This window comes from Sebastes umbrosus, chromosome 7 (assembly GCF_015220745.1).
Source record: "Sebastes umbrosus isolate fSebUmb1 chromosome 7, fSebUmb1.pri, whole genome shotgun sequence".
NCBI lineage: Eukaryota > Metazoa > Chordata > Actinopteri > Perciformes > Sebastidae > Sebastes > Sebastes umbrosus.
In genome coordinates this window covers 13,390,807-13,417,060 of record NC_051275.1, presented here as the reverse complement: position 1 = coordinate 13,417,060, position 26,254 = coordinate 13,390,807, and the positions used below count along the sequence as shown (strand labels likewise).

Sequence of the window (26,254 nt, the reverse complement as noted above, 5' to 3'; positions counted from 1 at the left end):
TATTATATTCCATTTCTGCTAATAGATCCCCCAAAATATGACACATTGTTCCTTTAATGCAATATGTCACAGCTCGATTCATAGAATGGGACAAAAATCTGGAGACACACGGGTATACTAACAAATAAAGTAATTTATTAAACACCAAATAATCAAAACAAGTCAAATAAATAGATGGAAGGAATCTGTAAAGTCAATAGTGTAGGGAGAGGATGAGTGGAAATGTGCTGCATGGGTGGTGTGCTGTTAAAACAAGAGAAAGGAACCAAAAGCCACAAGGTGTGTGGTGAGAGGAGATCTGCCCACAAAGGACTGGCTGCATGGGACACATCAAAGCCCAGGTGTGTCCCATGCTGCTGATTTACTTTCAGGTTTGCAGAGACAGAAAGCTCAGCAATAGCTCAGCTCAGCTGAGCTTTCTGCAGAGGGGCTGTCGCTGTTGTCATAGTTTAAGCTTTTTAACAAACACACCAACATGTGTGTAAATCCAGGTGTAAAACAGCCAAAACTAGCTGAACTCTTAGAAAGAAAAAAATTATAAATAATATAAACTTCCTTTAATTTCTGTCAATTTATTTATGTTAAATGATGGTGCTGTTGTTTCCTTTATATACTCGATCTACGAGATTTAATCCTTACAGTTCATTCTTGCACTTAAGTTGTGTTTGTTACTTAGCAATATAGTTCCCTAGTGTGTAATACTGTGATATATGTCGATCTACATAGTTTTCTACTTGCCCTCTTGCACATATCCCATAAATATCTGATTGTGACATATGTGTGTAACCGTGTGGTTGTTTTGCAGATGAGAGACACGGCACCCTCAGGCTGACCAACCTCACTAAAAGCATGTCGGGGAAGTACATCTGCCGAGCCAGCAACACCGCCGGCTCCGACAGCTGCTCCATTAACCTGGAGGTTATCACCTGTACGCGCACAGTACTGTTTACTCCACTACACACCGGCGTATTCAACACACTGCCATTTAAGTGTTAATCCTCATCTGTGGTCTGTTTCCCAGCTTCCAATGCAGGCATGATTGCAGCGGCTACTCTGGGGTCGATAGTGGGACTGGTGGCCATGGCGCTCTTCCTCATATTCATACTGAGGAGGAGGAGGGACACTGAGGAGGAGATGGCCAACGAGATCAAGTGAGTTTCACTATACATTATACAGTGGCCAATTTATTAGGTACGTGTGATGAAACAGGCTTTGAAGTACAGCTATTACACGTTATTTATTTGCAGAAACTACCTCAAAACGTTATACTTGCAGGCAAAAAGGAAGCAAGGAAAGAAGGAAGGAGGTGGCTGTGCTCATTGCAATCGTATTGGAGCTCTTTATTTCTTTAGGGCGCCAGCAATCAGAAGCATAGATCCATTAAATTCACAAATAAGTAGGGCGAGCACTCCCACATTTTCCTCTTGCATTTTTCCCCTTTATTAAATCAAAAGCAGTCGGTGCCATGGTTATTAATAATTATGATATTGAGTGGATAAGAGAAAATGCAATACTTATTTCTGATTGCAATGGAACTTAAAGAGGACCTATTGTTCTTATTTTCAGGTTCATACTTGTATTTTAGCTTTCTACTAGAACATGTTTGCATGTTTTAATGTTTAAAAAACGCTTTACTCTTCTCATACCGGCTGTGCTGCAGCACCTCTTTTCACCCTCTGTCTGAAACGCTCTGTTTGAGCTACGCCCCTCCCGAAAAGCCCAGTCTGCTCTGATTGATCAGCTGGCCCGCTCTATTGTGATTGGTCAACCAAACCAAACTCTTTGGACTCTGCTCCAGCTCCGCTCTAACAAGCTTTGTTTGAGGGCGTGCCAAACTAGCTGCTAGACATAGGCATGTGTTACTCGGTGACATCACCACGTTATGGAAGAAAAGGCGGGACTTCAAGCGAGGCGTTTCAAACAGTTCAGGAGCAGTGTTTCAGTTGGGGAGAGTAACTTTCTTTGGCGTGGACTTTGGGCTTTGTAACTTTGCAGACCTTTTACGTGCACAAAAAACTATATAACACACTAAAGGAAAGAGAAAAAGCACAAAGGCATAATAGGTCCTCTTTAATACTTCTATTCCACTACATTTACAGAAATCCTGTAAATGTTACATAACTATACTAAATTTATCTGACAGCTATAGTTATAGATCATCTAATCAAATGTAACGTGTTGTTATTGATTTAAATGAACCAACAATTTACAAAGCTTGTAAAAGTAGTTCCAGCCTGACTAGAGAAATCATTAAAAACAGGGCAATAATATTTCAATATGATTACACTCTGAAAGCCTCCTAATGAATACTCTTTACTTCGAATAGTTAATTTCACTGGCAATACATTTACATGCAGGACTTTTACTTATACTAAGTATTGTGCTAACACTATTTTTAACGTATCTGAATATTTTGCTCACTCTGTAATAAATACTGTATGAGACGGTGTGGGTCATTTAAAAATCTGCAATGTACAAGTACTTTTATTGTCAGAATTCAATATGAGTATAAAACACTGAAGCTGAATGTGCTTTGGCCTATTTCCTTTTTGTCATTTTTTATTATTTTCATTATTTATGAGCTTCCTCTGCTTCCCTCTCGATCTCCTCTGTCTTTGTCACAGGGAGGATGCTCAGGCACCAAAGCGAGTGTCGTGGGCAAAGAGCAACACCGGCTCAGACATCATATCCAAGAACGGCACGCTGTCCTCCATAGCCACCAGCCCGCGACCCAGAGACCCCCACCAGCCCAACTACCACTACCCATACTCGCCCACGTCAGCTTCAGACGCCGGCTCGGTGATCAACGCCTACCAGCTGCGGCCCGGAGAAGCCAACACGCTACAGGGGCTCCCCGGCTACAACATCGGAGGCACCCCGTCGCGCAAACACAAGCGACCCCCCAGCACAAACGGGGGCCCTCCGCAGCTTCTAAGGAGCCCCGTGGTGGCCCTGCCCAACAGGACTGAGGGGGCTCAGCCTCAGGTGCCGCCTCCACTCACTGTGCCCCCACAGATCAGCTCCTCCACCCTGACGCGCATGGGAGCCGTAGCTGTCATGGTGCCTGCTCAGAGCCAAGCCGGCTCGCTGGTGTAGGCCGGCAGGAGGACGGCGGTTACGGAGGGAGAGAAAGTATGCCTTGAAATGGAAAAGCACTTTCTCCACGAAGACCCGGAAGGTTGCGAGAGAAGAAGACGTCTCGCAGGTCCCTTCGGTTTGTTCATTTCAGTTTCTTTTTGTAAGAAATATATTTTTATTTACACTCTTATAAAGAGATCAGAATGATCCAGTAGCGTTATAATTTGTCGGCAGTATACATAAAACTGATTTCAGAGAGAGTTGTTGTTAACTTAATACAGTGTGTCTGGATACTGTAAACCATAACAGTTCTTAGAGTTTTGCAGTTCTTGCAAAATATAATGTTTTTGGCTACATTTGTATAATAACTAAATATATACAAATTTGTATGATTTCATTTGTATGGCGGTGCAAGGATCACTTTTCAGTCACTTCTCTCAGGCTAACTGCACTAGTTCAAAATCACAATTCAGGTATTTAAACTTTATCTTTGACCCACATTCACGTAAGGGTTGTTTTATTTAACCTACTGTAACAATATCAGTGCGGTTCCTACGACACTGAGAGAACATTTATGAGTCTGTTGCCTGTTAATGGTAGTTGGAATGTAGCCAGAAGTAGTGAGTTTAACATGTTGAAGTTATGGTTTCTTACTATTTTGTTCAAAGGTGCTTGGTATAACTTTGATATAATACTAAACATACGAGGCCATTATTCGATGAGATAATATTAGACCAACCTTTCTGCTAATGGTTGTCTTTGTTTTCTTGTAAGTAAACTAAACTCTGGAAATGTGGCGGTGAGTTATTGATGCTGAACGGCTAAATGTAGCACTTTTAATGCAGGTTTTGATTGTTGATCATTTTTTCAATAAAGTGTTCTGGAGTGTTTGACTGAATTATAAATACATTATTACACATGCAAACAATTCATATAAAATGAAAATAATAATTCCCATTTAAAGGTGCAGTGTGTAGGATTTTGGTGGCATCTGGTGCCTACCCCTCCGTTCACTCCTCCCTTTCCAAGACTGCGGTAACGCGAGGCACAGAGTGTTAAGCCATGGTAACGCCGTTCGCCTCGCTCAGGGGCCATCCTTACCATAATAACACTACTTTAAGAGGAATGGAAGTCAGACGGCGGCTGGCGATACCACGGTTTTGCACTCAGCAGCTCACGTTACCGATGTTTCACAAACGTGTCGGAGAACTACGGTGGTAACATACACCTCTGGTAACATAAAAATGTGAAAGGCTCTCTCTAGAGCCAGTGTTTGGTTTGTCCGTTCGGGGCTACTGTAGAAACAAGGCAGAATCTGTGAACCCGCTCCCTATGTAGATATGAAGGGCTCATTCTAAACTAAAGAAAACACAACGATTCTTAGTTTCAGGTGATTATACACTAAAAAAAACACAGTTATGAATATTATATTCCATTTCTGCTAATAGATCCCCCTAAATGCTAAACACTGTTCCTTTAAGCCTCTTTGAGTCCTTGAAAAGCGCTATATAAGTTGAATTTATTATTATTATTTAAGTAGGATTCAGGGTGCCAATAAAAAGGCTGATTCCTTTTATGAAAGCTGAGATTATTTTATTTGGAGTGTGATCAGCAGACATAATTTTCAATGAGACATTTCAATACAAAAGGTTGTGTCTAGAAGGTAACCCCCAAGCTGTACAGCTGTCCGACGACCTACTCTAACCCAAACCATTCGAGGTCATTGCCTAACCTCAACCATCTCGCAACTTGGGGGTTTCTAGACACGACCTATACCCAACTCACAGTACAACACAACCCATATATTTTTATCCGTGGCAGCACACCCGTCATGTAGGGTAACAATACAGTAACCTTGAATATAAATATGATCTAAAAGGCCACTTTAGGCTCAGAGATGCTGAGACTGCATGTGATATAGACGTGGGATATACAGTAGAGTAACCACACTCTTTTATTAACACTGAGTGTTAAATCCTTTCCACCAATGGAAAAAAAATAACCCCAAACTCTTCTGTAAAAGACCGTTTTAAAGAGCAGCTTTTCTTAAATAGAAAAAACATTAAAGTTTGTATCCACACTAGCAGCTTAACAGGAAAATGAAACTTTTTTTCTAAACTATTCTTACATTATTACCACTGCTGGAGCTGGTGACAGAGAAAATTCAATGTAGTTACCTAAACCAAAAGTTGTTTTCTTAGCTGTGCTAGTTTCATGGCTCTAGGGATGACAATGTCGGTAGGTCAGTCGCTCCACCACTTTGGTCCAGACTAAAATATCTCAACAACTATTTGATAGATTTCCATGTTGCCAGTGTAGCTAAAAAATGAAACAAAAGGACCAATATTATACTAGAAAAACCTACGTTTCACTGACTGGTTTTACCCCAAATCCTCCAATGACTTTTGACACTTCTGGAGGGCATTTCAGGAAACCAGTCACACAGTAACAAATCAGAGATGAAGACCATTAACAATATGGTCACTACTGAAGTCACTGGAAGATTCATCATGACTCTGTCAGAAGATTTCTGGAAATGATCATCCTCATCACTTCATTTGTGCCTTTAGGAGAAACAAAAGGAGAATAAAAGAAGTCACACAAACTGGAATTGTTACAAAAACAAACACGATATATCTGATACACAAGACATACAGAGTAGTAAGGCCACTGTTAGAAAAGCTCACCCTCTAGGATCTGATGTACTCTGATGTCTCGGACAAACTGCTGCACGGCGTAGTCTTTGAGGTAACCGTACCCACCGTGCATCTGGAGAGCCTGGTTGCAGATCTGTTGAGTAATAATACAGAAAAAGTGAAATCAACAGTTTTTTTTTGTGAAAATAAATAACTCCTATTATTACTCAGTGTTTACTCACATCAAAGCACTCGTCTGTGGCAAAGAGTTTGGCCATGGAGCAGAGAGAAACGGCGTCAGGCCGGTTCTCCTGCAGCGCCGTCGCAGCTTCGCGCACCATAAGGCGAGACGCAACCAGCTTGGTGGCCATTTCTGCCAGTTTGAACTGAAGAAACTACACACATAAACACAGACAGGGAGAGAGGGAAGGACGAATTCAAGATAACTTTGATTAAATACTTTGGATCTTGGATCCTTGTATGAGCTTCTTACCTGGTTGTTGGAGAGCGTTTCTCCAAACTGCTTGCGTACTAACAGATGATCCCTCGCCAGCTGTACACTGGCATGCGCTGCCCCAAGAGAACAGGATGCTGTTGGAAGAGTGTTTATATAAAAACTGTTGTATGTCACCTGGATATTTTTTTGCCCTTAAAGCAAAAGTATGTAATTTTTTTGCAACAACAGGCGATGTTAGAACATCATATCATTAGCAAACATATACTCTAATGTCATTTACACAGCAGTCTATTATTCTATTATCTATTATCTAAAGTTTGCTAACGTTATCTAACACTAGCTGCCACAAGCTACTACTTGTCATACCAGACCAAGTAAAGTTGAATGTATTGAATTAAGCAAAGTTGGGTTTTACTGCTTTTGAATAAAATGTTTAATGAACAAAAAAGATGAATGTGTTATTTCCTCTTGAAAAAGTTACATAGTCTCACATTTAACCACCTCAAGACTCCACTTTTTTAACAATATGCACATTAATTATGCACAAATCTGCACCTGCTTAGAAGACTGACTCACTACCGTTTACAAAACAATTATTCACATCTACAGAAAATCTATATTTTGATTTAATTATTTCCATTATCAGGATGATTCTCATCATTTTCTCTAGCTATGGGAATACATTACATATTTGGGTATCATTAACTATTGTACAATAAAGTGGTAACTACTTGGGAGAGTGTTTTCTTCCTCACCAATATTAATCCTGCCTCCATTCAGGCCTTTCATGGCTATGCTGAATCCTTGTCCTTCCTCGCCGAGCCGGTTGGCCACCGGAACGGCACAGTCCTCAAATATCACCGCCCTGGTCGGCTGCGAGTTCCAACCCACCTGGAGAGCAGATTGATAAATACAGTAGAGAGACTGTGACTCACTTCTGCCATCTAGTGGTTATCTGCAAACATTAGCTACAGAGCAAAATAATCCAACACCAATGAACTGTATACCTTCTTTTCCTTTTTTCCAAAATTGAGGCCCGGAGTTCCTTTCTCTACCACCAAACAGGAGATGCCTTTGGCTCCTTTACCTCCTGTTCTGCACATCACAACATAGACGTCTGTTTCTCCTCCTCCGCTGATGAAGGCCTGAAAGGTCATGAAGAGACGAGACATATTTCTGGCTCACTGTTGTCTATTTAAAGAAAGTATTTACGGTCATATAGGCCTGAACACCACATGAAATTACCTTAGACCCATTCAAGATGTACTGGTCACCTTTCAGCTGTGCAGTGGTCAGAAGTGAAGCAGCATCACTGCCGCTGCCTGGAATCAACAATCACAGGGTTATTGTGTTGTTGATCTTTAGCTGAAGTAGACAACTAATTATGGATATATTACTATCCTTATTTTGTATTTCCCATATAAAGACTGACCTGGTTCAGTGAGACAATAGGAAGCAAACTTTTCCATCGAACAGAGATCGGGACAGAACTTCTCCCTCTGCTCAGTATTGCCAAAGGTGTCGATTATCCAGGCACACATGCTGCAAAGAAAGGAGCATACTGACAATTTGCAGTCGAAAACAAAGAAAATATATGTCACAGCTATCATTATAGTGTACCTGGAATTCATTTACTTATTTGATTTCACAAGATCAAAAAGCAAAATACCAAATACACCTGAGAAAAAAAGTCTAATTGATTTTTGGTTTGAGATTATTTGATGAAAATCACGTTTCCGTTTGGATGAATTTCCCAACAAATCCCTGTTTTAATTCCTATTATATGTTGTTTAAACTTAGATGTAGATGTAACTACAATATATGTATTCTAACCACCTCACAAAATTGACCTGTAACGAACCCTTTCAGACACAAAACTGGCAATTGATCCAGCAAATTTGGTTATTTGAGCTGCACACAACCAGTCTCAAGTCAGCTTTTACCGAAGAAATCCATCCTCTTGACATACAAACAACCAAAATAATTAGTCTTTTCATCATATTTTAGTTGCAGTATGAGGGCTCCGTACTTGTGGATACTGATGTAAGCTGTGGTGCTGACACATCCTGTAGACAAGGCCTCAAAGATGACCGATGTGTCCAGCCGAGAAAGACCCGATCCTCCGACATCCGGCTGAACGTAGATCCCACCGAACCCCAACTGGGCTGCCTTTCGCATCGTCTCTACTGGGAATATTTCCTGGGGGAAAAAAATTAACATATAAATGATGATGATGTTAAACTATGGACAAAGAATGATGTAATATATCATATCAGATAGATAGATAGGTAGATAGGTAGGTAGGTAGGTAGGTAGGTAGGTAGGTAGGTAGGTAGGTAGGTAGGTAGGTAGATAGATAGATAGATAGATAGATAGATAGATAGTAACTTTATTGATTCCGAGGGAAATTCAAGTTTCCAGCATCACAGTTCCATAGTGCAACAATATGTTATTAAAAAGGCAGTAAAAAAGTTAGTAGTACAAAGTACAAATATACCAGATATAAAAATACAAGGAGATGAAGAAAACTGTTAAAAGTGAATATAGTGCAGGGTAACAGCTGTGATACAGGACTATTAAAAAGTGAATATAGTGCAGAAGAGACTGTTAAAAGTGAATATAGTGCAGAAGAGACTGTTAAAAGTGAATATATCAGCATCAAGACTTACAAGTACTTCACAGTTATGGATGATGGCGGTGCAGAAGTGCCTCCTATCAAGCCAATCATTTGAAAATGACAGTAATGATGGCTTAATTTTAGGATGTGGGACTTTTGTCGTCTCCATACGGAAACTGGATCTTCTACAGATGCTCACTCAGGAATACTTCAAATGATGTTTGCATTTACAGAGGGTATCTATTCTCTGGCCAAAGATTATGACATCATCTTACTTATATACAGTGTATGCCTTGCTCCAACATACCTTTTGGTCCCACTCTGCCATGTGTGGAGTCATTTCATTGGCTGCAAAGTCAAAGGCCACTTTTTGAAACTCCTTCTGTTCATCTGTGAGTCCATGAGCAGCTGTCAACAGAAGAGAAGGAAACATATGGTCCATATAGATGAAATAATATGCCAACAGATACAGGTGTAGTATGTGCATGGTTGCTTTATATTCTAAAGGTTACAGATGTCTTTAAATTTCCAACATTTTGAGTGCTTTGGTTGAACAAAACACACTTTTCACACAGATTTTCAGTTTACTGTCATAGAGGAGTAAAGAAACCAGAAAATAAGTAAGTAATAAGTTCAGATTTTTATTTGTATTTGATATATTTATTTCATTTTGGGTGTTCATTTGGCATGAATCTGCAATTTATATATAGACACTCCTTATCTAATAAATAAAGAACATATAAGGTGCAAGGGCCTAGCACCCACTTTGAAAACAATTCAACCAGTTTAATTATTACTATGACTTACTAATATCATTACTATGGATAATCAGTCATAAACATTTAATGATGATCTCACATTTCTAGAGTTTAACTTATATGTATTGTTAAATATGAATTGCATTTGCTTTGTTATACTTATATCTTGGCTATATTTGTGTCTCTGTATGTTGACAATTTAAGGACCTTGGGGACTCAACAAGGGCTGTAACAGTGCTCTCTGCTGAAGACATGTGTAGGTTCATGGGGAGTAACTAGCAAATAGAGCATATGTAAATAAGAAACTAGCAAACAGTGAGGAAAGCCTGTAGCCTCTTGACTAATATATCATTTAAATCAGGGGTCTCAACCTCGGCTCGCGGGCCAATTGCGGCCCGCAAGACGATATTTTGTGGCCCCCACCTTGATATGAAAGTTTAATGTTAGTGCGGCCCACGAGTTTTATGTGAATGGCACTTTGCCGCGTTGTGTGTGGAAGGTCCCTTTGTTGCGCGAGCCCGAGCTGAACGAACCTACCAATCACAGCGGGGTATATGGCTCCCGGGGGCGGGCAATCGGCCGGGCTTGATGCAAGCAGAGAAACATTTCACAACAACTATGGCGGCGCCCGTGTAACATCGCATAAGCTTGATTAAAGCTTGATTTATACTTCTGCGTTGAATCGACGCCGTAGCCTGACGTGCACCTCGCCAGAAATGTAACTACACATCGCGGCGACGCAGACCGCAACAGCTGTGATTGGTCCAGTCTCTCAGCGATGCTGAGCGGCCAGGACCAAGTTCAACTTCTCTCTGCCTCGATCTTTTCAATGTTTGTTCACACAAATCGACTCAGATATATTTTCTCTTTTCGGCGTTGCAGTAATGTCAGTAAAAGTTCTGTGGTTCAACAGTTATTAGCTCCAACTGCGCTCAGTTTCTGTTTGTAGTACAAGAAGAAGAAGAAATTGAGTAAATTGAGTTTGAGACCACTGATTTAAATATCAAATAATTCAACTCAGGTTTGCTATGATTGGTCAACCGAGCCAAACTCTTCGGACTCCGCTCCAGCTCCGCTCTATCTAGCTCTGTTTGAGGGCGTCCTAAACTAGCAGACCTTTTACATGCACAAAATAACTACATATAAATAGTTTAACATTTTAAAATTTAAAATTTATAAATAAACTATATAACACACTAAAGGAAAGCGAAAAAACAGTAAACGCACAATAGGTCCCCTTTAACACATCACACAATCTGCCTAAGAAGAGGGGAGGTGCAAAACTAACCAATGACAGCAAGGTATTTTATTTTATTATATTATTATAGATATAATTTAATATTAAATATTAAAGTTTTATCTTGTTTTACTCAAACATATGGATGTTAGAGAGCAGTTAAAGTGGTCTGTTAGCTGACAAAGTTCAGTTATGGTCACCAGGTGCACATCTGTCATATAAGAGTTCTCTTTTTCTGGACTTACGGTCGACACAAGAAGCTATTCCTCGTCTCTGTGGGCTCCTGTTGATATTAATGAATCGATGGTTCCTGCAGATGCTGGAGCTCAGTCTGGCAATCCTTCCTAAAGGTCCTACAGTCGCCATGTTTACCTCCACAGTGTGATGTGATCTGTTTGTCCGGGTTATGTCACAAACACCGGCCGCTGCTGCCTCTGCTGGTCGGGTCTAGAAGGGAACCAGCAAATTGGGGGAACTCTCGCGAGATGGTTATGGTTAGCCTATTGATCTCGGACAACGAGTATCGCGAGAGTTGCCTTCTAGACATGCCCACCACCTCGGCTTGCTCTTCTTCTTCTTCTTGGGTTTTAACGGTGGTTGGCAACCAGCGTCATTACCGCCAGCGTTGTCTTGTGCTCCGGAGTGTAGTTACTCCCAGGTACTGCTGGGAAATGTAGTTTAGTCTTTGGTCTGTTTTTTTTTTTTTTATTTATTTATTTTTATTTCAAAATTACAGTATACATAGTAACAGCGGAAAACATTAAAAACATTAACATACACAAAATTATTTATCTTTTTTATTTTTGCGATTATTTTATAGCCCCAAGCAGCCAGCTACTGCTGATGTTTTTATTTTTATTTAATTTTTTTTAATTTCAAAATTACAGTATACATAGTAACAGCAGAAAACATCAAAAACATTTACATACAAAAGAAGCATTGCGAAAACATAAACAAAGAGCTGTGCCAAACACAAAAGGACAACAGAAATGAAACAAAACCAACATAAAATTAAAAAAAACACGCAATCAAAATAATTAAATAAGTAGATAATAATAAAAAAGACCACGCGAGAGTTTGACAATAATTTCACTTAAAACATTAAAGATATTGCATACATTCATTGTTTTCATTGCTTTTTTGTTACGTGAGGAAGAGATTGTTGACAGATATAGATCCATTTCTTTCATAAGTACAAAGAAATTAGGCTTTTTTTTGGTAGATTTACACTTGTGAATGTGGAACTTCGCGAGAATTCAAATTAAATTAATAAGAAAAAATGCATTACTGTCTTTGTCACTGTAATCATAGCAGCCAAATATAATATTTCTATAATACAGTGCAAAATCTGAGAAAATGTTAACAAGTATAAAATTATCTTTCCACAATTCACATGTAAATTTACAGGACTAGAATAAATGAGAGCAAGTTTCAGGATGTGATTCGCAGAAGGAACAGTTTACATCTATGTCACTCTTTAACTTTTGTAAGTGGTGGTCAGCCTAATTTCTTTGTACTTATGAAAGAAATGGATCTATATCTGTCAACAATTTATTCCTCACATAACAAAAAAAAACAATGAAAACAATGAATGTATGCGATGTCTTTAATGTTTTTAAGTGAAATTATTGTCATACTCTTGCGTGGTCTTTTTTTAATTTTATGTTGGTTTTGTTTCATTTCTGTTGTCCTTTTTATGTTTGGCACAGCTCTTTGTTTATGTTTTCGCTATGCTTCTTCTGTATGTAAATGATTTTAATGTTTTCTGCTGTTACTATGTATATTGTCATTTTGAAATAATAAAACAAAAAAAAATAAAAAAAATGTCTATGGTCGCTTGTTGCTTGATAGTCTTTTGTATGCTTGTGTGCTGATGTGTTAGTATGTGCATATGTAATTGTATGAATATGTATATGTATATGCTTGTTTCTTTATTTTCCCATTCTATTGTTTTTTATTCAATTATTTATGTTTCATTGCATTCTGCTGTCTATGATGTGCATTTCCTTTGGGCTTGATAATAACATTATTATTATTGTCTTTATACAGTCATGGTTTTCGAGTGTGTAATGGGCTCGTTGTTGCCTCTTGTGGCTGTCTGGGGATAAAATCAACATGTAATCCTGCCCTCCGGCCTCAAGGGGGCAGTATTGAGCCTGTTATAGTTTAGATGCGACAAAGAAGACGTCGCACTAGAAAACTTCCTTGAACAAACGACACAAAGGTAATATTTATGCTTTATAGCAAGTGTTTTAAAACATTATTTTTCGGTTCCATAAGAGAAAAGACTTCAATGCATTGGACGACTCAGTCCCAAACTAGGTTATGGTTCACTCGTTGCATGTTGGAGATGGAGAAATAGCTGTTACAACACAAACGGGAGTAGCTGGCACTTAAATCAAGTGCACCAATAAGTTTGTTGACGTCACATGTTGTTGGTTTATCCGCGTGTTTTGATTGCTGGACACTCACCTGTAGAGCACTGCTACAGGTATGATTTATCAATGTGAATATCTTCCTAATTATTATTCTATGATTATAAAACTGAATATATTTTGGTTTTGGGAGACATTGATTTTAGACTTTTTTTGTTTCTGACATTTTATAGACAAAACTATTAATATCTTAAAAATAATCTGCATATTATGAACATCTAGTAGAAATAGTTGTTAGTTGCAGCCATAGTGGCATATGTTGAAAAATGTATTTTTGTGGATTATGTGTTGACAGTCTGGATCACATTCTCTATCACAGTGTGTATAATTTCATATTACAGTATCAATATATAGTGTGATGTAGTACATTTCTTTGGAAAAAAATGAATTGAGAAATTGTTAATGGATGAAATGACCAGTCAGTAGTGTCTTTTGTTTTTGGCTAATCCAGCAAAACAAATACCAAAGTGCTTCATTACATTGATGCAAAAATACATGATAGACCTTATTAATGGTGTATATAATACACCTAGAGATGTTGGAGGACAGCAACTATGGTACGAATAATAAGAATGGTAGACAATTTGATATCATTATCATCAAGGTATATATCATTATATCACCCAACCCTGTTATGGACAAGGCTTCATGTTTTAAACATGTTTCTTTATAGAGATGCCACCAAAGAAAAGGGCCAGAGTGAGCAAAAGAACAGCAAATTCAGGTGAGTAAATGAAGTCACAGAGTAAAACTTCTTATCTGGTATGTTAGTGACGATTATTACTGAAACAACAGGCAAAGGTGATGATGGTGAAACGGTCGGCAGGAAGAGGAAAGCTGCAGCTTCTGCTGAGTCTGGAGAAAAGAAGGAGAGCTCAGAATGTCCACAGTACGGTCGCTGGCTGATGAAGTCTGAGCCCGAGAGCCGCTTTGAGAACGGCATCGACATGAAGGTACGGAGCCTCATCAGCACAGTTTGTTGTTTTGGGGGGGGGGAAATGTGAGTGGGCCACTGCACTCGTCTGATGCGTCTGGTTTCATTGTGCAGTTCGGGATTGAAGATCTGAAGGCTTTACCTGATCAGACTGACTGCTGGGATGGCGTACGCAACTATCAGGTATGGAGTCACAAAACTGATGTCAACCTGAAATAAGGCACCGCTCTGAAAAGGTTTTATTCTTACCAGCCTTGTGCAAATGCTTTTTTCTCTTTTTTTTCTTCTTCTCTCTGTGTGAATGTTCCTCTGAATTGTCCATCATCTGCAGGCGCGCAATTTCATGAGGCAGATGAAAGACGGGCAGTTGGCTTTCTTTTACCACAGCAACTGCAAAGAACCGGGAATAGCAGGGATCATGAAAGTATGTCGCACTCGTCCCTCCTGCTGATAATATTCTAATGATTTGAATGATGATATTCAGCTGTACTTCTTTGTCTAGATTGTGAAGGAAGCGTATGTGGACCACACTCAGTTTGACAAGAAAGACGTCCATTTCGATGCCAACAGTAAACCGGACAACCCCAAATGGAGCATGGTAAACTCATTCGGGAAGTAAAAGTACAATCACTAATAACAATAATAATCCAGCATTAAGGCTGATCTTGTTCTCTTCTCTCTCTCAGGTAGATGTCCAGTATCAAAGAATGCTGAAGCGTTTCCTTCCTCTGTCTGAGCTGAAGAAGTACCACCTGCAGCACCAAGCCAAAGGAGGGCCTCTGAAGGCCATGGCGCTTTTTACGAGAGCCAGGCTCTCTGTGCAGCCCCTAACCGCCGGTGAGAGATCTCACTTTGTGTCTTCTTTCAGTGTATAGTGTGGTGGGCTGGTTATGAATCCTCGTTGTTTTTTTGTCTCTGCAGAGGAGTTTGACTTTGTCCTGAGTTTGGAGGATGAAGAGCCTTTGTGAGGACCAGATGATGCTTTTGTGACAAAGTGAAATCATGAAGCATGAGCGACCTCGTTTACAGTACTGTAGTGTGTTTTTTCTTGTTCGTAAATATTATTAAATGTGGGTTTTTTTTCAAATTATGGCTCAAATACTTTTTTTTTTTTTACCTCTGAACAATACAGGGCGAGCTTGCTTTTGTTGGACACTGCAAACGAAATCTTGAAATTGCGATTTGGATGCAAAGCAGCAGCAGCAGTATATAAACTATAATATATTTGAGCATGTAATGTTGATTATGGTTGCACTTTGCCCTCAGAACAGCTTCAGAACACCTTGTTTTATTGCCATTATTCAACCTGTAATTTGCGTATAGCAGCAATAAAAGCCATTTTCACATTATTTCCATAATAAGGTCCACTGCTGTCCCGTGGTGATCAAGTGAGTGGGAAGATAAAAGATGTTCTTAAATGTATTCAGCGCTGTGCATGGGAGTATTATCATTATCTGGAACCCCACAGATCACCTTGTCCTATAATAATGGCCTCATATTCTTTGGCCATTATGGATAGCAATGATTCCCAACCTTTCTTTCCTCTCACTGACTGTTTTTATACCAATTTTGTATCTTTTCTCAGTAACAGCTAATCATGAAAGGTCTTGTGCGCCAATGACTGAACTTTAATTAAAGGTCAGGATATAGTTGTTTAACAGCAAGTGATGAGGAAGAGTGCAGTACAGACTACGTATTATAATTTCCTCACGGCCTGGTACTGGTTCCTGGCTCGGGGGGGTTGGGGACCCCATGTCATCTTCAGATCAAAATGATTTTTAAATGGCCTGACATAAAATCTATGTAGTTTTTGTAAATTTGTCATAAAATGTTGATTGAGCCTGTTTTTAAAGCCATAATGTGGTGTTGAACAGTTGTGGTATTCGATCTGTTGAACTTGAGACTGACGCCCTGGTCTTGCAAAAGCAGTTTGCGATGGACTGGCGGCTTGTTTTCCTGTACTCCTTGTAACATCATACACACCGCAATAGGGCTGCAACTGCAGATTATCTTTTATTATGGGTTAATCTGATGATAATTTTCTTGATAAAACACCAGAAAAGTCAGAACCATTGAATTTTTGGGCACTTTAGCTTACATAATTATTTTTAAAAAACTGATTATAAAATAGCTGTAGCACTTCCTCACTCATTCTTTGGTACTTAGAGAGGGAATTCGGATCCTTCCTCAACTTAATGCAGACCTCATTTTAGCAGATTCAGACAGAAATTCTGGTCTTTAGGCCCTTTTGAGACTTCATTACTGTCCTAACTTCTCTGATTGAGGGTGATTTTAAGCATTCTGATACCAGCTGGAGTCAATATTCAATAACATCTCTACTTTAGGTTACCTGCATTCGGGCAGATTGTGCTTGCCTAATGATAACTAAACACCCACAGGCTTTATTTATTTTTTTATTGGTTTATTTTCATTGAAACCCCCTTTATACACTTTTCCTCATCATCTAGGCATTTGTTTATTATTGAAAAGGCCTTTTTTTATTGTGAATCCACTTGGGAGATTTGTTTTTTCCAAGTAAATATTTCTGTATTATGTGGTTGGGAACTGGTTCTCAGGCTTCTCCCTGATCAGCTGGATTCTGAGGAATCAGTACCACCACATAGCTGCAGATGTTTTGTCGACCGACTAATCTGTCTGTTCCAATACCCATACTGCATACTATTTAGTATGCCAGAAAAAAATGTTGTATGTCCCAATACATAGTATGTCAAATGCAGTATGCCAAACCATGTAAAGTCGTCGCGCACATCCAAAACCGTAGTTGGTCGGTGCTGGACCAGTAGAAGACAGCAATGAAAAATGTAGAAGGTCCGCACCCTGTAGCTCCCTTTAGTGCAATGTATTGGCACATCTTAGTCAGTGACGTTTCGAGCAGATGCTCTCCTTCAGACTGCAATGCAGTATGCCCAAAAATACCAGGATGTCCTACTACATAATGGTTGCATTTTACAGTTTGCAAGCCAGCATGCTTTTCTGGCTATTCTGACCCACAATCCTCTAAGTTCAAGGGGAAATGTTAAGATTAAGTAGTATGTGCCAATTGTAAGCACACCGCATGCCAACAGTATGTACTTTGTAAGGGCAGCTTCGGTATGTACTAAAAGTAAAAAGCAAAAGTATGCAATTTGGAACACACCTAAAGAATTGTTTCCACATCAGTTCGCATTTGGTTCCTGAATGCCTCGTGCATCAATCACATGGCCTCTTCAACACTCTGAGGAACCACAAGTATTTGAAAAATCTGAAGAAATACCGACCTGTTCAAAGCTGTCATCAAATATTAACTGTCTCTCAATGGCAACACAAGCGTTGGTGTGATGTAGTCAGCTTCATGTGGTGGCTTTTTTCGTTATTGTCCTCCCAGACTGTTGAGGTTTATCATGTCTGTCACAAAACAACAAAGTCTAAAGTTTTTTTTTTTTTTTCATTTGGCATCAATTTATTTAACTTTCAGGGACAAGGAATAATTAATTAGCATTTTGCAAAAGATAGATAGTTCTACTGTAACTTTTTTTCTCTGGTTAAAAGACTAAAATTATGTTAAAGAGGCAGGAGGATTTCATTTGCTTGATACACGTAGGCACAACTTTCAAGTCTCTAATAAAGAGGATACAGTGGACTTCATACTATCAGACCTTAATACAAACACCCTCTCCTAACACCACTGGAATGCCGAGGCAAAAGCATATGAACATGAACATGAACGGTCATTTTTGTGGCACCGTGTACTGTATAGTCAACGTACACAAGCTGGAACAGGATACAAGGTTTTAGCTGGTCTTATTTACAGATCAAAACCAAAAAAAAAAAAAAAGTGTGGAATAATACTTAAGCCCTCTCGCTCAAAAAAAGAAAAGTTTCCCGCTTGCATTAGTTTTTTGTGCAAACACGTACAAACAGAGAAAAAGCAGTGCAAAGTTATCTCAGATGTCTTAATCCTATAACAGTGTTAGGAATGCGTTCATTAAAGGTGGAATGTTGTAGATACACTTTCTGAAAATTCATGACAATTTAGTCGCATTATTTAAAAGATTAGAAATGAATTTAGTAACTTAAAAATTCAAGAATATCACATGAAAGGTTTTTAACACAGTGGCGACAGGTGATTAGTTTGATTCCCATAAAGAAAAGAAAAAATGCGTTAATGAGGAAGGACAAGACCAGCAGCCTGAAGCCACTTTGAATGCCTCATGCAAACTGTTTCATTGTTCACATACTGTATGCGTTACTGTATGTCGGTCTCCCTTCTTCCTCCCTTCACCAGCAGCGGCCGCTACAAATAAAACAGCTGCTTCACCAGATGTTGCACAGTTGACGGGTCCCTCCGACGCAGACGCTGTCGAGTCTCGTGAGGGTAAACTTGGAGGGGCTGCGGCTCTCTACCCGCTCTCCTCCTTCGCAGCCTGTTCCAGGGCACTCTCTGAAGCGGCCGAGCCCTCGAACCTCTGGGAGGCGATGGCCGCCTGGTGAGACATGCTCTTCCTCACCACGTCCCCTTTCCTCCACAGTGTGATTTCCTGCGTAAGGAAATGTTCAGTTTTTTTTTTACACTTTATGTACTTTATTTTTAGATGTCCCTTTATATTGGCTCCTTATCCATGAAAGCTGAAGACCATGTCAGTAATCCTGCTGTTGTGCTTGTCAGTGATCTTACTTTTATAAAATCATATTAGTTATGTTTTTATTTCAGCTGCAAAATTTGCCGATAGCAAGAAACTCATACATGCTGGGACACTTTTGTACATTTGCAAAAGCACTGCAACTATTAATTGATTAGATGTCAACTATTAAATTAATCGCTAACTATTTTGATAATCCATTAATTGTTTGAGTAATTTTTTGAGAAAAAAAAAAGTCAAAATTCTCTGATTCCAGCTTCTTAAATGTGAATATTTTCTGGTTTCTTTACTCTTCTATGACAGTAAACTGAATATCTTTGAGTTATGGACTAAACAAGACATTTGAGGACGTCATTTTGAGCTTTGGGAAACACTGATCGACATTTTTCATCGTTTTATAGACCAAACAACTCATCAATTAATCTAGAATATAATCAACAGATTTATCGACAATGAAAATAATAATTATTTGCAGCCCTGATTTACAACAATTTAATTTCTTAAGTTGTTAACTTTGTTATGTGCTATACACATGAATAAAATAAAGCTTCTATTTGAAGCAAAATGCAATGCTATACTGTACATCCAAGGAGTGACACTGACTGATTATATGTAAACAAGATAGGGATAAGGATGTTTCTTTTTTTAATCAAAACCTTAAATGTCTTGCTGTCAACAGAACTCATTTTTCCTGGTTCGACTCGTCATAGCAGGGAAAGCACAGCTGCTGCTAATAACATTAACGAGGACTCAGCTCCATCGATAACAATAATAACCACCAATCAGGATGCTGGAACCAGCTCACTGCTCGTTATAAATGTAATCAGTTACAAATGTGCTTTTCCTGAGAGAGAGAGAGAGAGAGAGAGAGAGAGAGAGAGAGAGACAGAGAGAGAGAGAGAGAGAGAGAGATTTTGCATACAGCAAAAGAAAACTGGTCAGACTCAAACCCGTGCCGCTGCAGTGAGGACTCAGCTTTAGTACATGGGCACCCGCTCTACCAGGTGAGCTACTAGGGCACCCGCTCTACCAGGTGAGCTACTGGGGCACCCTTAATCTGTTTATTATGTTTTTGGAAACTTCATCAATTGCTGAGTTTATAAAATGTCAGAGGATAATAATAATAATAAAGATTGCTTGACAAATGACTGTTCAATGGATTGTTAAAATTGTTGTGGATTAATTTTCTGCCAATCGATTCATCGATTATAATTGTTTCAGAACTAATACTGTTTTTGCAGTTAGTATACAAAAATCAACATACTTTTATACCATTTTATGCCGACAGGACATGATACAGTATGTTGCGCCGACAGACATTAATTAAACCGCAACTTTAAAACTTAAAGCTAAATGTGTTTCCAAAGATTTAATGCTTATTTTTTGTCATCCGGTATCTCTCTGTAGCTCAGATCCCACCTTAAAGTTATTATATTGCTTTACGGCCCAATACTCAAACCATGTGTATGTACAGCAGTATTGAATTGGGACACAGCTAGCATTTGTCCAACAATTTTACTCTACAGTATGTTTCTCTTCCTATCTTATCTATTCCATGCAAACACTCAGGAAACCCGACCAGGGGGTATTATACATGGCCAAGTAATCCAATATCTGCAGCAGAAATGTAACTATATTTATAGTGTTAGGACCAGGTATTACATTTATGTGGATGTTTCTAAACTCAGATTACTACTAGAAATATATTCAGATTCTTATAAAACATGTAAACACTGACTGAGCCTGATAATGAGCCGTTGTGATTCTTTTGCTTCGAGTATCATCATTAATCAGTAAGCCTACCTGTTGTTTGAAGTAACGTCTCTCCTCCTCGTCGATCAGCACCAGGTTCAGGTAGTAGCGCACAGAGAACTTCTTGTTGATGTCTCGCATGGTGGGAGTCAGATCATAACCAGCCAGAAATAACCGGATGGGAATGGACTCTCCTGAAATATGAAATACATGTTGACCGGTTGGATGATGAACAGTAAGTGTTGACTAAGTGAGGTGATGCTTCATGATTAAAATAACTGACTGATATCCTGAATAAGAGTCGTTTACCTCTGACCGGAGCTCCGTCCATGATCTCGTACTTGGCGATCGTGTCGTTTTCGTGGTATACACTCGGGCCGGTGCCCGTTGTCTCGCGTTTGATGATGTCGATCTCCATGTGCTTGATCTTAATCCTCACCAGCAGGAAATAGATTTTGCCCACAATAACATCTTTCAGATGATACCTGTCAGAAGACAAATGAAGACACGAGCAGAAAATGAGACTGAGGGCTGTAAATAATAAGAAGCTTAGTAACCGAGCACTAATATTAGTTTCAAACAGAATAGTATTTCATTGTTTCTCTAGTGTCTTGATGTTTTACACTGCTAATAGACAGCATGAAATAATATTGCTATTTTCTTTATCTTCTATGATAGTAGACTGAATATCTTTGGGTTTTGGACTGTTGGTCACCCTTTAAGCCAACAGCTTGGGCACTGGAAACTTGCAATTTGCTGACATTTTATAGATCAAGCTTGTACACCAACACTCGTATTTCCAAAAGGCATGCAGGGACGCTGTATTTATTTTGATTTTGTTGGTGCTTCATTTTCTGTAACTGAATTTGTTACCATTTTAAACCTTTGATTTACTGATTTTCTTTCTTCAAAGGACACTTTATTAATTAAATTTTTAAAAAAATACCATGAAAACAACAATTGAGATAGTCAATTCAGCAAAAATGATAAAACATTATCTGGTTCCAGATTCTCAAACTCATCATTATAATAATAATGACAATTATTTTTGTTGTGGTCAGGTTACACTAATTTCTGATATATAGATTAAACAATCGGTTCATTGAAAAAAATAATTAAATAATGGTTTGTTGCAGCCCTACAAGTCTTACTTTGATTTGTTGTACTCAAACTCAATGTGGAGACAATCCTCAATTCCAACTTCCATCTTAATGGAGGAGTTGAGTTCGGGGTAAGTGCTCAGTGTGTGCACCACGATGTCCGTCTCTTTACTGATGTCATTTAGTCTTCTGATCACCGTGGCACGGAGAAAATATCTGAAAATGGAACAAACAAGAGACTGAAAACACTGTTTCCACATCATCACATCTAAGCCATAAAACATATCCTGCACGGTAAATATAGGCAACATGTTGATGGTTAACCAGTGACACTTGCAGTCACTCATTTCAGTGCCTATAAAGCCGAGTGAATGATCAAACATACCTTAGCTTGACGTTCTGGCCTGTGTAGGACTCGTAAGGTTTTTCCACATGAGTGAACTCAAAGTCGAAGGTCTGCGACTGAGTTATTTCACCCGGTCTCGCAAGATCTTTCACCAGGGACACAAACTCATGATGGTTTCCTCTGTCGTAATACAGCTCTAGAAAAGAAAGAAGTTATCAACAAAAGCCAAATAACAGACATACACTTTTAGCTTTTAAAGAACATTTAAAAATACTGATGTTAATGATAAAGTTTTGGACAGATATACAGGGATAGACTTTAATTCAAACTGAGCATTTTGTCCATCATTTCTTATGTTTGCCATAATTCAGGCAGTTGTTATTTCCACTTATATTTGCATATATCGGTACTTTTGGTGCACTTTTAGTTATTAATAGAAAATGTATTGAACCAATCAACAGTGTTCTATTACGCTGACATATTGTGAGGAGAGTGTTGCTGTTTTTCTCTTCGTCATGGCAACGGTCCAAGGATAATATTGATAACGTTGGAGAGGGCCGAGCCCCAGTTTGTGCCTCTCATGTTTTACCATTACATTCCACACTCAAGGCTAAGCATATGATTTTCCTAAAAATATATATTTGTAAAACCCAGAAGGTTGTTTAAAAGAATCCTCAAAGACTAAAATAAGATGAGATTTTTAACCTGTTGTTGGTAGCAAGAAATAGAATATCTCTTCGCTTAGTTTGTTCTTTCCAATATGTTAACATTTTGCTGGTGTTTTACAAAAGGAGCAAGGAGTTATGTCACTTCTGGCACCCTTGATTAGCAAATACGGTTACATCTTCAAAAGCTGGTTAGTCTTCTTTATCGTGGAGCAAATATTTCATCATCCAGACGGTTGGAAGAGTCTTTAAATAAAGAGTCTGGAAACACCTTCAGAACAGTGGAAATTGTTGTTGAAAAACTGTCTTGTTCTTTTTCAACCCAAGGACACTTTGTGTTTCTCTTTTTAGGGAAAATGGGATGCTTAACTCTTTGACTCTAATATAATGGTAATAAATGAAGAGGCCCTCTCCATTTGAATCCTCCCCTTGACAAACACACTTCTCTCCGCAATATCTTCAAGTGATATAACCCTATTGAACTGGTGCAATTCATTTGCCATTAATAACTAGAGGTGCACAAAAGATTTAGGGTTGTGTACTCCTATTGATTTGAAATATAATGTTCCATCCCTACACTAATACTTTGTGTACAGTCCCTAATAGTACACATTTTATGGTATTATCCAGTTCTGAGGTCTCTACACTGGCTCCCTGTCTCTCAGAGAATTGATTTCAAAATACTCCTGTTGGTTTACAAAGCACTAAATGGTTTAGGGCCAAAATACATTTCTGATCTTCTGCTATGTTATGAACCATCCAGACCTCTCATGTCATCTGGATCAGGTCTGCTTAGTGTCCCAAGAGTCACAACTAAACATGCAGAAGCAGCGTTCAGTTTTTATGCACCAAATATTTGGAACAAGCTCCCAGAAACCTGCAGGACCGCTTCAACTCTGAGTTCTTTTAAATCAAAGCTTAAAACGTTCCTGTTTGCTGCTGCCTTTTATTAAACCAGATAATGATCTTATAAACTGCACTAGAGCTTTTACTCTTGAGTGTTATATTCTATCCTAGCTTTTATTTTTAGCGTGTTTTTATATTCTAATCTTTAATGTTTTTATAACTGTTTTAATGATGTCTTAATGTTCTTTTGCACTTTGTCGCAATGTTCTTGAATGTTTATGTAAAGCACTTTGAATTGCCCTGTTGCTGAAATGTGCTCTACAAATAAAGCTGCATTGCCTTGCCTTAACTATATTTTTAACTTTTTTTCCTCACATGCCACTGTGGCAGGTTCACTGAACATTTCTACTGGCCACACATTATTTTTGTCTGCCACTTCTGAAATCTATGTAGAACACTTCAGGTTTTTAAACACCAGGGCTGTGTATTGGCAAGGGGTTTTATTTATTATCACGATACAAGGGGTTATGATTCAATATATTGCGATACTGTAAGCAAGGCAAATTATTGTGATTTTTTTTTTATTATCTAATTTTAGGAAAACTGTCATAGTATAAAAAAACACACCACCATATGCATCATCTGAATATTTTTTTTTATTTACTTTATTATGTAATCAGAATAGTAGGATCTGCATTTGCATTTATTAAAGAGGATGCATATGTTTGCAACTGATTGACTGAGTTAGTCTTTGCATATAAACTATTAATTAGAAATTGATTTGCAATGTTTTTTTGCACTTTTGTATTGCCCTGTTGCTGAAATGTGCTCTACAAATAAAGCTGCATTGCCTATTATGGTGCATAACAAATCAAATGTGTATTAGCAGAGGCTAGACTGTGCTGTATGAAATCACTGGTGAACATATGTAAACATGTCAACAAGTTATGTGCATGTTTACCTACCTATTTGTCCAACAAACTCGATCTTGATGCCTTGGTGCTCCAGCCTCTTGCCTGGGTTCTTCAGAGTCACATTCACCTTCCCACTGACAGTCTCTCCATCATAGAACAGAAAGTATTTGTCTTTCTTTCCATCTTCAGTCTTGTGTTCAGCCTTCTTCCTCGTCTCAGCGTCATTCAGCACCACATCAATCTCTGCACTTTGTCCAAAACTAAAGAAACTCATCTTATATGGTAGCTTTACTGACTAACCCAGAAACCCTGCTGTAATGTTTGTAAAGTAACACGTTATAAGGCCTGCAGGGTGCACAACCTCAGTTCCCTTTCAGAGCACTAACCTTGCTATTAAACATGGAGCAATGTGAGATGTGTTAGAGATAACTCCACATTAGCTACATGTCCATACAGGCGAGGAGAAATAGCAGCAACACGACGGCACAGCCAACAATAATACGTCCATTAGCAAATGAGCTATTTATCCTTTTCTCTTCTCCAGTAAACCTTTAATATCACCAGTAAATAGTCTGCTCCAGCCACTAACTCGTCTGCTCCGCTCTGGACACACTCCTCGCTGTGTGGATAGAGATATTACATGTTTGTTTTCTCTGAGAAAAGACGGTGAATGTTGTCAAATGTTCAGGATGTACGCCACCTGCACTGGGGTAACTGCTTCCGGGTGGAGGTTTTCAAAATAAAACGGAAGTGTTTTTGTGGATGGAGCTCCAAACCGGATGTGAGCGCTTTTTTTTTTTAATATTCAAATACCTACATTCATATTTATAGTATATTACTTTGTACTTATTCTTTATTTGTAAGTAAGTAACTAGTACCACATTAAAAAAAAATAGTAAAAGTCCTCCATTCAAATTTTTACTCAAGTAAAAAAAGTATTAAAGGTCCCATATCATGCTCATCTTCAGGTTCATACTTGTGTTTTGTTTTTCTACTAGATAGATAGATAGATAGATAGATAGTAACTTTATTGATCCCGAGGGAAATTCAAGTTTCCAGCATCACAGTTCCATAGTGCAAAACATGTTATTAAAAAGGCAGTAAAAATGTTAGTAGTGCAAAGTACAAAGTACAAAAAAAATATACCAGATATAAATTTGTAAGTAAGTAACTAGTACCACATAAAAAAAAATAGTAAAAGTCCTGCATTCAAATTTTTACTCAAGTAAAAAAAGTAGTTAAAGGGACTATTTGTAACTTTCAGAAATGCTTCTTAACAGCGACACCTGTGGCCGTGAAATCAACGAAAGTCAGCGTCGGGCTCGCGCTTGCTCGCTCTAAATATACCTGAACGAGCATCGCTCAAAACAGTGAGGCGACACACGTCAGCTAAAACCATAATATCACTCTATATTTCAGCTTCTTGGCAGTAATGTTAGCTGACCAGACGAAGGTCTCTCCATGAATCAATGCTGATCCTAGTGTTGGCTTTTCCTGCTCAGCGCAGGCTTCAGCAGCGGGGCTCCTCAACGAGTTACGATATCGCCTCCCGACCGCAGCAGGCAGCCGAAGACACCGGCAGCCGGTCGGTAACGAGACGATAACGTAACTCATTGATGAGCCCCGTCACTTCACAAGACACGGAAAACCTCTGATGGTCTGGAGGAGCTGCAGCATTTATTTCTGCACAAACGTCCCCTGTACATTCACTAGATATTCTCAGAGCTAAACTAACTCTTCTGCAGTGTGTAGTGAGCGCGCGTTAACGTCTAGAGGTGGAGCGAGACAACGAGGACGCGCACGCTGTCTGAGTGAAGGAGAGCAGGCAGCGGAGACGAG

At 38.9% G+C, this 26,254-nt stretch overlaps 4 protein-coding genes across 7 annotated transcripts in view; 2 read left to right on the top strand and 2 right to left on the bottom strand.

Annotated features, from left to right (window-relative positions):
• esamb (endothelial cell adhesion molecule b) overlaps positions 1-3,968 on the top strand; it is a 59,731-nt gene extending 55,763 nt beyond the window's left edge. For all 3 annotated transcript variants that reach the window (XM_037776525.1, XM_037776524.1, XM_037776527.1), the window contains exons 5-7: positions 806-928; positions 1,022-1,151; positions 2,625-3,968. In XM_037776525.1, coding sequence (XP_037632453.1) covers positions 806-928; positions 1,022-1,151; positions 2,625-3,096 — 725 coding nt within the window. In that variant the 3' untranslated portion in view covers positions 3,097-3,968. The remainder of the gene's footprint in view (positions 1-805; positions 929-1,021; positions 1,152-2,624) is intronic.
• A 681-nt stretch (positions 3,969-4,649) lies between these two features.
• Positions 4,650-11,215, bottom strand: acad8 (acyl-CoA dehydrogenase family, member 8). Its single transcript, XM_037776385.1, has 11 exons — positions 11,029-11,215; positions 9,096-9,196; positions 8,201-8,370; positions 7,604-7,713; positions 7,417-7,493; positions 7,179-7,316; positions 6,927-7,062; positions 6,208-6,305; positions 5,957-6,109; positions 5,766-5,868; positions 4,650-5,642 (listed from the first exon to the last, which is right to left on the bottom strand). The coding sequence occupies exons 1-11, from the start codon at positions 11,147-11,149 to the stop codon at positions 5,587-5,589; spliced, it is 1,263 nt and encodes a 420-aa protein (XP_037632313.1). The 5' UTR covers positions 11,150-11,215; the 3' UTR covers positions 4,650-5,586.
• A 1,694-nt stretch (positions 11,216-12,909) lies between these two features.
• On the top strand, positions 12,910-15,501 carry thyn1 (thymocyte nuclear protein 1). Of its 2 annotated transcripts, none has more exons than XM_037774460.1 (9): positions 12,910-13,007; positions 13,892-13,942; positions 14,014-14,171; positions 14,267-14,335; positions 14,484-14,576; positions 14,655-14,750; positions 14,839-14,989; positions 15,074-15,133; positions 15,178-15,501. In XM_037774460.1, the coding sequence occupies exons 2-8, from the start codon at positions 13,894-13,896 to the stop codon at positions 15,118-15,120; spliced, it is 663 nt and encodes a 220-aa protein (XP_037630388.1). In that variant the 5' UTR covers positions 12,910-13,007; positions 13,892-13,893; the 3' UTR covers positions 15,121-15,133; positions 15,178-15,501. The 2 variants fall into 2 exon arrangements, with proteins under 2 accessions (XP_037630388.1, XP_037630389.1); XM_037774461.1 differs by lacking the exon at positions 12,910-13,007 and adding an exon at positions 13,022-13,274.
• A 2,082-nt stretch (positions 15,502-17,583) lies between these two features.
• LOC119491924 (vacuolar protein sorting-associated protein 26B-like) lies at positions 17,584-25,143 on the bottom strand. The gene is made up of 6 exons (XM_037776193.1): positions 24,467-25,143; positions 22,030-22,186; positions 21,696-21,860; positions 20,854-21,029; positions 20,596-20,738; positions 17,584-18,690 (listed from the first exon to the last, which is right to left on the bottom strand). Exons 1-6 carry the CDS (start codon positions 24,687-24,689, stop codon positions 18,553-18,555), a joined length of 1,002 nt encoding a protein of 333 aa, XP_037632121.1. The 5' UTR covers positions 24,690-25,143; the 3' UTR covers positions 17,584-18,552.
• Between the last annotated feature and the right edge of the window lie 1,111 nt (positions 25,144-26,254).

What these genes read in the sequence shown, in the direction of transcription:
- acad8 (XM_037776385.1), bottom strand. Translation starts at nt 11,149, where the DNA reads ATGGCGACTGTAGGACCTTTAGGAAGGATTGCCAGACTGAGCTCCAGC. An exon ending in AAACGCTCTCCAACAACCAG is followed by an intron (nt 6,110 to 6,207) that starts GTAAGAAGCTCA and finishes TTATGTGTGTAG; the next exon opens with TTTCTTCAGTTCAAACTGGC. An exon ending in CCACAGACGAGTGCTTTGAT is followed by an intron (nt 5,869 to 5,956) that starts GTGAGTAAACAC and finishes ATTACTCAACAG; the next exon opens with ATCTGCAACCAGGCTCTCCA.
- thyn1 (XM_037774460.1), top strand. Translation starts at nt 13,894, where the DNA reads ATGCCACCAAAGAAAAGGGCCAGAGTGAGCAAAAGAACAGCAAATTCA. An exon ending in CAAAAGAACAGCAAATTCAG is followed by an intron (nt 13,943 to 14,013) that starts GTGAGTAAATGA and finishes CTGAAACAACAG; the next exon opens with GCAAAGGTGATGATGGTGAA. An exon ending in TGTGCAGCCCCTAACCGCCG is followed by an intron (nt 14,990 to 15,073) that starts GTGAGAGATCTC and finishes TTGTCTCTGCAG; the next exon opens with AGGAGTTTGACTTTGTCCTG.
- LOC119491924 (XM_037776193.1), bottom strand. Translation starts at nt 24,689, where the DNA reads ATGAGTTTCTTTAGTTTTGGACAAAGTGCAGAGATTGATGTGGTGCTG. An exon ending in GGACGGAGCTCCGGTCAGAG is followed by an intron (nt 20,739 to 20,853) that starts GTAAACGACTCT and finishes TTCATATTTCAG; the next exon opens with GAGAGTCCATTCCCATCCGG. An exon ending in GACGTTACTTCAAACAACAG is followed by an intron (nt 18,691 to 20,595) that starts GTAGGCTTACTG and finishes TTCCTTACGCAG; the next exon opens with GAAATCACACTGTGGAGGAA.